Raw genomic sequence first — 11,366 nt, 5'->3', positions numbered from 1 at the left:
GGCTACAGCCGCCAAAATAAACGTTTGGTTTAACATGAACCAGAAATTATGACAGAAATCTATTACTATTGTACAGTAGAATGTAATATAAGTAAAAATATAGTTTATTAACCTGTTAACTGTCACTCACGTTTTTGAAGATAGACTTGAACGTGCATGATACAAACCTAAATTTTTATAATTCATGACTGAAAACATTTTGTAACATGATTTTGTTTACATGGTAATGCAATGTCTGATTTTAAAATGGGTTTTAAAGGATGAATTTTGAGATTTTATGTTTTCAAGTGATATATAACTTCTGATGATTTCTAAAATGTGATAGAGAAAAAGGCAACAATTTAATATATTTAGTTAATAATCGATAGATGTTAGATCTTGCGTGAAATTGATATGACCATATTTCTTGTCTTCACATGCGTTCATGATGGTGGCTGTCAGGAAACCAGTTTGTGTCCTTGTTTTGTGTTTGCAGGTTCGCTCCATCAGTCTGAACGTGAGGAAGAACGTGTCTCTGAGTACCATGAGTCAGGACGTCCTGCTGAAGGAGTTCTCCTCTATATCCTGAAACCACGGGACCTTTGACCTTCATACTGACGCATCCATCGCCCCACATCTGAGGCTCCTCCACGTCACACCAGCCCATCTAGAACCGGACAGGACTGGATCTGATCTTCAGGCTGTGTACTGATGCGGTCGTGCTCAGAACAGACTCGGATTGGCTTCACAAAGCAATCAGGCCAACTTTGCACAATGTGAATTTGGATCCTGAATCCCCGGTGTTACTGGTTCCTGATTTTTTTCTTCCTTTTATTGGCAGTCCAGTGCTGTTTCTGTTGATTCTGTCGCGTATTCTTCATTGCCTTAGTACCATAACGGATGAAAACCAATATGCTCGCACAGAATAACCGCTGATTTTCAGTTCTCGTCTGCATTCACTCTGAATATAGAAAAAACATCCTATCCGCATGAACCTGAAAAAGAAATGTCTGGGTCACAATTCACCATGTATTCGAAAGAAAGAAAATCATAATTTGCATTAATCAAATAAAGCCATTAAGATTTGCATTCTGACATATTTTCATGACAAACACATTTTCTCCAAATTCTCATTATTGTAATGCAAAAAAAGGACAAGATTCTCATTACCATAATGCACCAAAAATATCATTCTCATTACCGTGATACCTTTCTTTTCTTTTCTTTTTTTAAAAACTTCATAAATTCAGTTGAATGCATACTACATAATGCATACTTACAATTCTAAATGTTTTTTTATATATATATAACGGTAATGAGGATTTGTGAAATTTCCTTAATTGGCTTCTCATTACCTTAATGTGCCAAAAACTCATTCTCATTACTGTAATACAGGAATCATATATTTTGTATGTATTTTTTGTTTTTTTATTGAAAACACCATTTAAATAGCATTTATATACAATTTTGAATATAATATACATTTTGATTGTTATGGTAATGATAATTTGGGTGTACAATTATATCAATAATATATGTAAGTAAATATTAATATTCCTAAAACATTTCCGCACATTTCCTCTCAAAATCTTACAGGAATGTTTAAAAAAATATATCCTTATTGTAACATTAAAACAGTAAAGATAACTATCCTATCCTTTTTTATTAAAAACAGAATTTCAGTGAATAATTCAAATTTCAGTTATATATATGGTAATGATAACTTGAGGAGAAAATTGTCTTGTCATTAAAAAATGGTTAGGCTTTATTTTAAAGCAAAATATCATATGCAACCTGGACATTTCTTGTTGGTTTTCATGTGATTCATCCTTTGGTATGAGTGCATTCAGACGGTCTCTTCATGTTGCTCTCTCTCAGTATTTCCCAGTATTGCAAGATGTTTCAGTGTGGTATCATGAACAGAAAGAAGAATTAAGAAACAATTAAAGCAAAGTATTAATTTGACACCGCACTGAAGAGAAGCGGCTGTCTGTGTTGGTCTGTATTTATAACATTATTGAATCCAAACCAGTTCTGCTACTAATTTGTCAGATTTAAACTAACACCTGGAGGATGATAACTGAATAAAACAAACGCATTTCAAAGACATCCTTCCTGGGTTTGGTTCTAAATGAGTATCTGGCTTTCTATGCCTTAGTGTTATTATTTATGGGTGTTTGTTTCCTTATTAAATCTTATTTTGTAAAACACACACTATGATGGCCAGTGTCTTGGTTTGTGTTACACACTTCAATGTTAACCCTATAATGCTCTGGCATCCCGGTAGTGACTTTTGCCATTAACAGTTGAAGTCGTCTTCTAAAAAACAAATCTGGTTTAACTTATTATCATTTACTATTATTAATTCTCAAATGTCGAATGTCTCAATGTCAAAAAGATCAATTAACCACACAAAAACCTATTATCAATGCTTACACACTTATTAAATCAGGCTTGTTTTAGGAGGATAAAGAGAGCTTCAGCTGTTTCTGTTTACAAAGCGTTTTTCACCTACTTTTCTCGTTTGGCCCGAAGGTGATTAAATCAATAAAAACAAAGCATATCACAAAAAAATAAACATTTATAATAGGCCTATGTAATTTTATTTAAACTATTAACAATACAAAAATATAAATATTAAAACAGTCTGTCGTTGCAGATTTTCCATTGGCTGCTGTTTTTGAATAATTAATTAGGTAGATCTAGTTTTTAGTAGTCATTTGTAAAGAAAACAATGCTGCAAGTCCCATTTTGGTTCCTGTATAGTAATGGTTACATTCCAGATTACTTAATTAGCTTATATACATCCATCATAATGTTCTTTTACCTGCTTTATAAGAATGAACAGTTGTTGTTGTTGTCATTGTTTTTTGTTAAATCATGAATTAACTGACAAACCTCAACTGAAATCCCTGTCTGATACATACCTTTGATTTCACTTTTTAATATCACAATACATAATGTCCATGAAAAGTATCTCAAATAACTCTCGTCTGAGTTTGATCACATCGTGTCAAAATGCGTTCAAAAGTTATTTTCTGCACGTGAAAGGAGGATTGTCTTCTGTTGTATTATTAGAGCATCTGAAATGCTCTGATCTTGAATGGGTGTTGTCAGCCCATGTCCTTTTCACCGGTTTCATGATTTTTAGACGGATAAATATAAACCCAATATTATATCAGACGATGCGTATACAGATCCTAACAGTTATATATACATCCTAACAGTATTAGGTCATTAATTTTTTTTCTATAGAAGATAAGATAATTCTTTTTTTGGAGAAGTGTGGTTTAAAAATATTTTAATAAACTACTTTACATTTTGGCAAATTGGTGGAATATTAGTATGTTTTTATTTGATCTTATCTTCCAGTGGTGGTTATGTTGAGGGGTGAACCTACAAGATCATCCTCAGAATTGTATGTTTTTGTATGATTCACATCGCAAAAAATATACCTTAAACATAGTTAGGTTTACCGTGAGATCAGATTGGATTTTTCAGATTTTCAAACAGTGATTAGAATTAGAATGCAGTGAATAAGAATGCATAAAAAATGTTGTAATTTTTTAAAAATAAAAAACAAAAGTTTAAAACTTTTGATTCAGAATGTTAAAAACATCTTTGATTTCAAAAGTGATTTTTTATTTATTTTGATTCTGAATTTGTTCATTAAAAAGCCTTTGATTTGGAATATGTAACATTCCTTTGATTCGGAATGTGTAAAAATGCTTCTGATTTGGAATTTTACAAAATGTTTTTGAGTTAAAAAAAAAAAAAAAAAAAAAAACTTTTGCTTTGCAGTGTCCACAAACTTATTATTTAGAAAAAGACAAAAGTGCTTTTGATTCAGAATGTGTAAAAATTAATTTGTTTCGGAATTTGTAAAAATGTATTTGGTATTCGTAAAGATAATTCTGGGATGTTGAAGAAAAAAAAATTGTTTCAAAGTGCAAACATGATTTTGATTCGGAATGAACAAAAATTATTTTGATTCAGAATGCACCAGAAATTATTTTGATTCGGAATAAACAAAATGATTTTTGATTCGGAATGCACAAAAAAAGTTCGATTTGAAAACATGCCGAAAAATAATTGGAATTTGTTGTTATTTGTTGTAACAAAGAAAAGTTTTTAAATCAGAAAACGTTATATGCTTTAGATTTGAGAAACAAAATTATCTGATGTGGAAAGTGCCAACAATACGTTGGAGTGTGTTCAAATAACTACTGCTGATGCTGGAGTGCCACATAACTTGATTTGAAGTTTTCTACAATGGGCAGTGATCTGGACCGTGCCAATGATGATGTCCAAACGCGATGTCCTGATTCACCGAGCAGGTTATTCATTACGCAGCAGGGCAGAACAGATGGCAGTGAGGCGAAGCGGAGACAGAGAAGAACTGACTTTGATAGTAGCCTACAGTCAGTCTACACACGTTCTTCAGATACTGGAGCGAATTCAAACACGACCGACGGGAACTTCTAATGGAAATATAACAACATTACTAACTCTCTAAAGCCTTGCACTCATACATTTTCTGTCAGACAGATAATTCAGTATCACTCTATCGGGATTAAAGGTGTTTTCTTCTGACTGCATCATGAAGGTGACTTCTAGAGATGAGAGCGTGAATACTTCTGGAGAATGTGACGGATCCAGTGACCTGCTGACGGGTGAGGGCTCTCAAATGACGAGACTTTTATGAGTGTATGGTATTTTTTGTATGCTCTCAAACTGAAGTTGCCAGCCCTTCCTTGTAGATTATGTATGTTCGCTAAACTCTCGCTGACTGAAGTTTAGCTTTTCGTTTTCAGAATGACTTTTACAGGACATATTTTCCGACGACTGCATATTTACAAGCAGCAACTATCTCTTCTATTATACCATGAAGAAGAAACAGAGTTCTCGATGTTTATTTACCACATTATTTCTGCATATAATATAGCCTCCACCTGACAGGACTTGGATTCATTGTCAGTGAGTTAAACCGTCACGTTTCATGTTTAAGTTTTTTAAGAAATGACATAAGCTACATTATACACAGCTGAGGCTACTGTTGACATGTTAAACTCAAGCTATTTTAATAAGCTTTTTGCTAATTATTTTATATAGCCTAGTTATGTCTACAGTTTTTATGACCACGGTTCAGTGCAGTGAATATTTGCAATAGGTCTGATACTGCTTTCACAGCATGAAAGACATCTTTCACATGTCAGTTTTACATAATGAACATCTTCTAAACGTCTATTTGACATCTGATAGGAAACATCCCATAGATGAACTGCATATGAGCAAACACTAACAATACGTCTAATAGACGTCTTTGTGATGTGCTATCAGGGATATTAATATAAAAATAATGACCTTGTCAAAAATACCAACACAGCTACATCTGGTTCATATTTTGATGGTTTTTCACGCTCATTTCATGCTAACTGTATTTCACATCTTGTCATAACAACTCTTTGTAATATGCGTGAATAATTGATGAAGTTTCATTTTAGAGTCAGGCTTCCTCTTTCTCAGTGTCACAGCTGTTCAGTTGCCTTTGTTTAATCCAATTTGTATAAAACATGTTGATGCATGTTAATGAAGACCTTATAAAAAATACTATGGTGGCCCTTGATAGATGGATAGATATACTTTGGATAGATAGATGAACATCTGTAATGTATGTAGCTCCTAGGTCACTGAGTGATTTATAAACTAGTAAAAGTCATCTGGTTATGTGACTTTCCCAGTTGATTAACAAGGTAAGTAGCTAATAAACTAAATCTAGTGCTATCTTTTTCCAGGATCTTAGTCACCTCTCTGCTCTTTCTGAGGATTCGGATAAGCTAGCTAATTTTGTTGTTGCGTCCATCTTGGTTTCGACCTTCATGCGTTCCTTTGTGTCTGTCAATACTCTCAGTAGCTTCAAATGAGAGACTGAGAAACAAACAAACAAAAAAAACAAATGTCTTTGCAACTTCTCATCCAACTGACAACCTGAAGGACTATTTTAAAATGGATCACTATTAAAAAAAACCTGATCAGCATGGTCAAATGGACCAAAATCACTCCTGAACTGAGCTGGTATTTAAAGCAGAAGACTGTAATTGCAGTGCCTCTTCGCGTCACCAAATGGAATAGCACAAATAATGAAATTAGAGTCTCATTCACTAAAATATGTGTGTTTTAATGGATTAATAGTGATCAGCTTTCGAACTAACATGTGTAGGAACAATTGAAACCACACGTATGAAAAACATGTTTTTCTAAGCGTATTAAGATTCAATTTTATACATAGATATTCCAATTGAGCTGCCGTTTAGACATTTTTATGCACAGTGGAAAAAGTATTTTTAACATGAAGCCTAGTTTACGGGGATACAGTGCATATTGTCACCACAACCCGGAGTAAGTAATAATAACACCCAATGAAACTGATCTAAGGTCTGTTCTGAATATTATTTTATTTTTGTTTCTGACTTTTACTTTGATGTTTTATTCATGACGCATTAGTTTTGATTTAAGAGTTTGTTTTCGATAAGCCACTTTAATATTTTCATGGGCATAATTATCTGTTTGCGCCTTCAAGATGATTCTTGGGGATTTTTTCGTGAACGCTACTACAGTTCATGAATCATTCATTCAACCGATTCTTTCAAAACGCTGATCAGGATTAAAACAAGCGTCTGACACGTACATCTCAGAGACGTCTATTTGATGTGCGTGTTTACTTCTGGAAGAAGTTGGCATCTGTCAGAGGTCAAATAGACGTTCAGAAGATGTCTTTAAGATGTTTATGATTTAAAATGAATGTAAAACCGACATCTAATAACACATTATTATGTTGTTATATTGTTATTGTTCTACACACACATCTGTTGGCCTGAACATGCACTTCATACTTTGCCCATGAAATTTTGTTGCTCAAATGTGAACGCGACTTTAATGGTATTTTCCTACTAAAATCAAATGCCATGTCCAGTAAACTCAAAAGGGTCAAAGAAAAGTATGTGCTCATATTCCTTCATCTTATGCTTGGGTGAAATCCAGTTCTCCAGATTCAGTGATCCGATTCATTTTTGAATCAAAGCCAGAGCAGCCAACTGGGCCAACTGACTGAGACAGACCGCGTGTTTTGCAAATGGTTTTGTGTCCTTGTGATTGAATTTAAATGATTTTCTGCATAGCTAAGCAGTTTCCCGATGTTTTTGCAGGTAACCCTCCCTCAGGCCCGAGCAGAAAGAGCATGAAACAGCGCTTCCTCAAACTTCTGCCCTGCTGTCATGTGGACTCCACGCCAACAGTCAGGCAAAGCAAGTGACCCACTCACTTTATGCACGTTCTTTCTGCATATATCTCTGAAATTAATTAAGTATTGTTTTTAGTTTAATGTTAATTTATTGTTATGTTTACCTCTGTCATATAGACAGTATAGAGGAGGATTTTGAGCTTGCCACTGTGTGCTGCAGGCCGGATAGTCTGGAAAAAATTCTGGAACAGACCAAGTTCACCAAAACAGAGCTACAGATCCTCTATAGAGGTTTTAAAAACGTGAGAAGCTTTTCCCTTAATGACTTTGTAAGCTCTCTACGGGTTTGATTTATTAATGGACTCTACAATAAGTTTATATATTTATAATACAAGTGTGTTTCTTCTTCTCTACGGCACTTAAGAATTAAACGAGCAGAAAAACGTTACTGTACCTTTAAGACTTCTAAATGTAAATCAGCTCTGTTGTGATTGGCTAGCTTCGCCACATGTGAATGAAGAAAGACTACTCATAGTTTGTGGGTTTGTTGACAGTCTCTTCGCAAAAATGTGCTTTTCCGAAAAGTCGCGTGATAATTCGCAACTATTTTATGTGATATTTTTGTATGAGCAGTTCATAGCCATTGGTTTTTTATTGTACAAATATACAAATAATGTGTTTTCCATATTGTATGAATTTGTACGAAATTAAAACTTTGTCAAAACCTTACGTTTTTTATCATTAAACCGGGATGGGTTTTCCGTGATGTGGCTTTTTTACGCTTACCAATTTTTCTTCTTTTCTATGTTGAATTACATATCGAAGATCTTTGTTTACCATTGTTTCCTCAAATCGTTCTATTGCTATTAAATATAGTTGAAATACTGAAATATTTTGATTATAGTTTTGTGTATGACTATTTTTATGTACTGTAGGAATGTCCCACTGGATTAGTGAATGAAGAGACTTTAAAGTTAATCTACTCTCATTTTTTCCCCCAAGGAGGTGAGTGTTCCATTTGTTCCAACTTTATAAATTCCAGTGAAATTCTATATTCCAACTCCCATTAATTAACTGAATTTAAAGAGACCTTTATAAATCCCTCGGTGTTTCACTAAATTCTTTTGAAGATTCTAGCGCATACGCTCATTTCCTGTTTGAGGCTTTTGACAGACACAAAAACGGAGCAGTTAATTTTGAGGTCAGTTTGCTGTTCATATACTTAATATGAATAAACATAATTAATATACCATTTACTTAATTGATTCAAAAGCATATAGTAATGTATAATAACTATGTAAAAGTTGAAAAGAAAATCATTTGCATGTATTTTATCATGTATCATAAAGTTGCACATTAAGATCGTTCTTTCGTTTACACTTACTGGTGTATTTCTCATTGGCTTCAGGACTTTGTGGTTGGCCTGTCAATCATCTTGCGTGGCACCGTCACTGATAGACTGTGTTGGGCCTTTAGTTTGTATGATCTCAACAAAGATGGATGCATCACTAAAGAGGTACTAAACTGTGTATCTGAACATTTATTCTAGTGCAGAATCTGGCCATTTATGTGGAGCCATTACTGTATTCATTCATTTGTTCTGTCTGTTTTAGGAGATGAATGATATTATGCAGTCTATTTATGATTTGATGGGGAAGTACACATATCCGTGTATGGAGGACAGTGCACCTAGAGAACATGTCGAAAGTTTCTTCCAGGTCACAAACTCCAGATCAGCATATCAGAGTGATATAATGATGCTGAAAATTCAGCTTTGATCACAGGAATAAATTATATTTTACTATATATTCAAATAGAAACCAATTATCTTGTATTGTAATAATATTTCACAATATTACTGTTTTTAGTGTATTTTTGATCAAATAAATGCAAGATGAGCAGAATAAAAAAACATAAAATGAAAACGATCATTTATTTTTGTTATTCTTTCTTTTAAACTGCTAATGCTTGTCATGTTTCTAGTAGAAACGGTCTCAAATTATTAATTTATTGATTGTTTATCCGTTTGCTCTCAGAAAATGGATCACAACAATGATGGCGTCGTCACAATGGAGGAGTTCCTGGAGTCGTGTCAAAAGGTACAAGGATGGCATGAAAACTAATTATCTCTGTCATTGTTTTGATTTTGGTATAAAGTGTAAATAACTTGTTTTTAGAATGTGATTAAAGATGCATTAGAAACCGTTTAGGTGGAGACCTGCAATGATATTTAAAGGGATAGTTCACCCAAAAATGAACATTTGCTGAAGATGTTCTCACCCTTGGACCTTCCAGAGTTTTTCTTTGTAGAAATGTAGCATTGCATCACTGTCTCTACAATGGATCCAATGGGTGCCGTCACCCACACAAGAATTAACGTCTTGTGAAGCCAAAAGCTGCATGTTTGTAAGAAATAAAAATTCCTCATTAATCAGGTTTAACTTGAAACTGTCACTTCTGGCCAAAATACGAGTCCATAATCCATAATACCGCTTCCTCCAGTGAAGCAGTCCATCCTCTGTAGTCTCTCACATCGAAATACAGACATTTTAACAAGAAGCAAAGGTTCTGGATTTTTTAGGAACTCAGCTTTTCACTTCACAAGATGTTAACTGATGGCCTGGAGTTGTGTGGATTATTGTGATGTTTGTATCAGCTCTTTGGACTCTCATTCTGACGGCACCCATTCACTGCACAGGATCCACTGGTGAACAAGTGATGTGATGCTATATTTCTTTAAATCTGATGAAAAAACAAACTCATCTACATCTTGGATTTCCTGAGGATTAGGGATGCATCGAAATCCGAAACTCGGGATGCATAAGCGCTCTGTGTCACTCTATATGGGCGCCTTTAGTATTATAATACCTTTCTGCACAATCAAAGATCATTAATAGTCTTTCTTGTTCTGTCCTATCTATGATATGTTGCTGCCTTTACTACTTTGCTATACATAAAAAAACATATTTCATATTTCTATATAAATGTATATACTTGTTCTTACATGAATGTTTTTTACATCAATACAAAGAGCAATGTGTAACATTTTACCAGATTTTAGACTTTTATTGTACTAGATTTTATACAATTATTGTGCACCTGTGATTTTTCTAGAATCTAGAGTATCTTTTGCTGCTGAATAATCCACTGACCTAGTTTATAACAGTATTATAATATATTATTATATAATAATAATTATTATTTTTTCATTAGTTATTTTTCATTAAAATGAAGTTGTGTACAGTATATGTAGTCGATTGTGTTTAACACACAAAAGAGTGATGATCAGGTCAACACAGAGAAGTACAGAAATTCTACATTGATTTAAAAAAAAACTGTGCTGTATCGGACTGGATCGGTATCGGCAGATACTCAGAATTTTCGGTATTGGATCGGATCTGTTCTGAAAAAGTGGTATCGTTGCATCCCTACTGAGGATGAGGAGATTTTCAGCACATTTTAAATTTTGTCAGCCTCGATCAACTATTCCTTTAATATGTTCTTTGTTTTACTAACTATTTTTGTTCAGGATGAGGCCATCATGGAGTCCATGCAGATGTTGGATCACGTAATTTAGCTCTGCATGATGATCTTTGGCAAATATTTCTCAACAGCAGCAGTGTTTGGACTGTTGTAGCGTCTGCTAGATGACTTCATCTTACACCTACAAAAAAAAAGACTGACAGTGAACACCTAAAAGACTGACAGTGAACACCTGAACAGGTGCAATACGAGCATGCCATGCTATTTTACACCCTGAGGATGAAATGACGTCTTTGAAGATCAGCTGTTATATGCCACTGTCTTTGCATTCTTTTTTTATGTTAATATAATTGATAGAAAGAGATATATTAAGCCAATTCAACAATATTTTTTTTATTTGTTCTGTTTTAAATTTGTTTTGCCAATTGTTTTCAAATAAATGCACAATTTTAAGTGCACTAAAACCTTATATCACTGTTATGTTTCCCAGAGAACAGAATGTGTGAAAATTCTATAGATCTACATAAATTATTCACGTCAGATGTAATTTATTTAGATTGTGTTCTGACATGCTACTTTAAAATATAGGTATATGCACAACAATTTAAAATCAATTTCCCTAATGGGAAAGGTTATGGAATTGGTGGAATTTGATGTGACAAAC

The 11,366-nt window shown here is 33.8% G+C and overlaps 2 protein-coding genes across 2 annotated transcripts in view; both read left to right on the top strand.

The window, feature by feature from the left end:
• Positions 1-2,191, top strand: part of LOC113065158 (armadillo-like helical domain-containing protein 3) — a 16,944-nt gene extending 14,753 nt beyond the window's left edge. Inside the window, exon 26 of the mRNA XM_026236382.1 lies at positions 476-2,191. Within this exon, the coding sequence (XP_026092167.1) occupies positions 476-568 (93 nt within the window). The 3' untranslated portion in view covers positions 569-2,191. The remainder of the gene's footprint in view (positions 1-475) is intronic.
• Positions 2,192-4,168: 1,977 nt separating this feature from the next.
• LOC113065159 (Kv channel-interacting protein 2-like) lies at positions 4,169-11,087 on the top strand. Its single transcript, XM_026236383.1, has 9 exons — positions 4,169-4,652; positions 7,185-7,287; positions 7,344-7,521; positions 8,155-8,224; positions 8,350-8,420; positions 8,628-8,735; positions 8,833-8,937; positions 9,256-9,318; positions 10,749-11,087. Exons 1-9 carry the CDS (start codon positions 4,580-4,582, stop codon positions 10,794-10,796), a joined length of 819 nt encoding a protein of 272 aa, XP_026092168.1. The 5' UTR covers positions 4,169-4,579; the 3' UTR covers positions 10,797-11,087.
• Positions 11,088-11,366: the final 279 nt, after the last annotated feature.

Source organism: Carassius auratus, chromosome 47 (genome assembly GCF_003368295.1).
Source record: "Carassius auratus strain Wakin chromosome 47, ASM336829v1, whole genome shotgun sequence".
Lineage (NCBI taxonomy): Eukaryota > Metazoa > Chordata > Actinopteri > Cypriniformes > Cyprinidae > Carassius > Carassius auratus.
The sequence above is the reverse complement of the archived record's forward strand: the minus strand, read 5'-3'. Positions and strand labels throughout refer to the sequence as shown.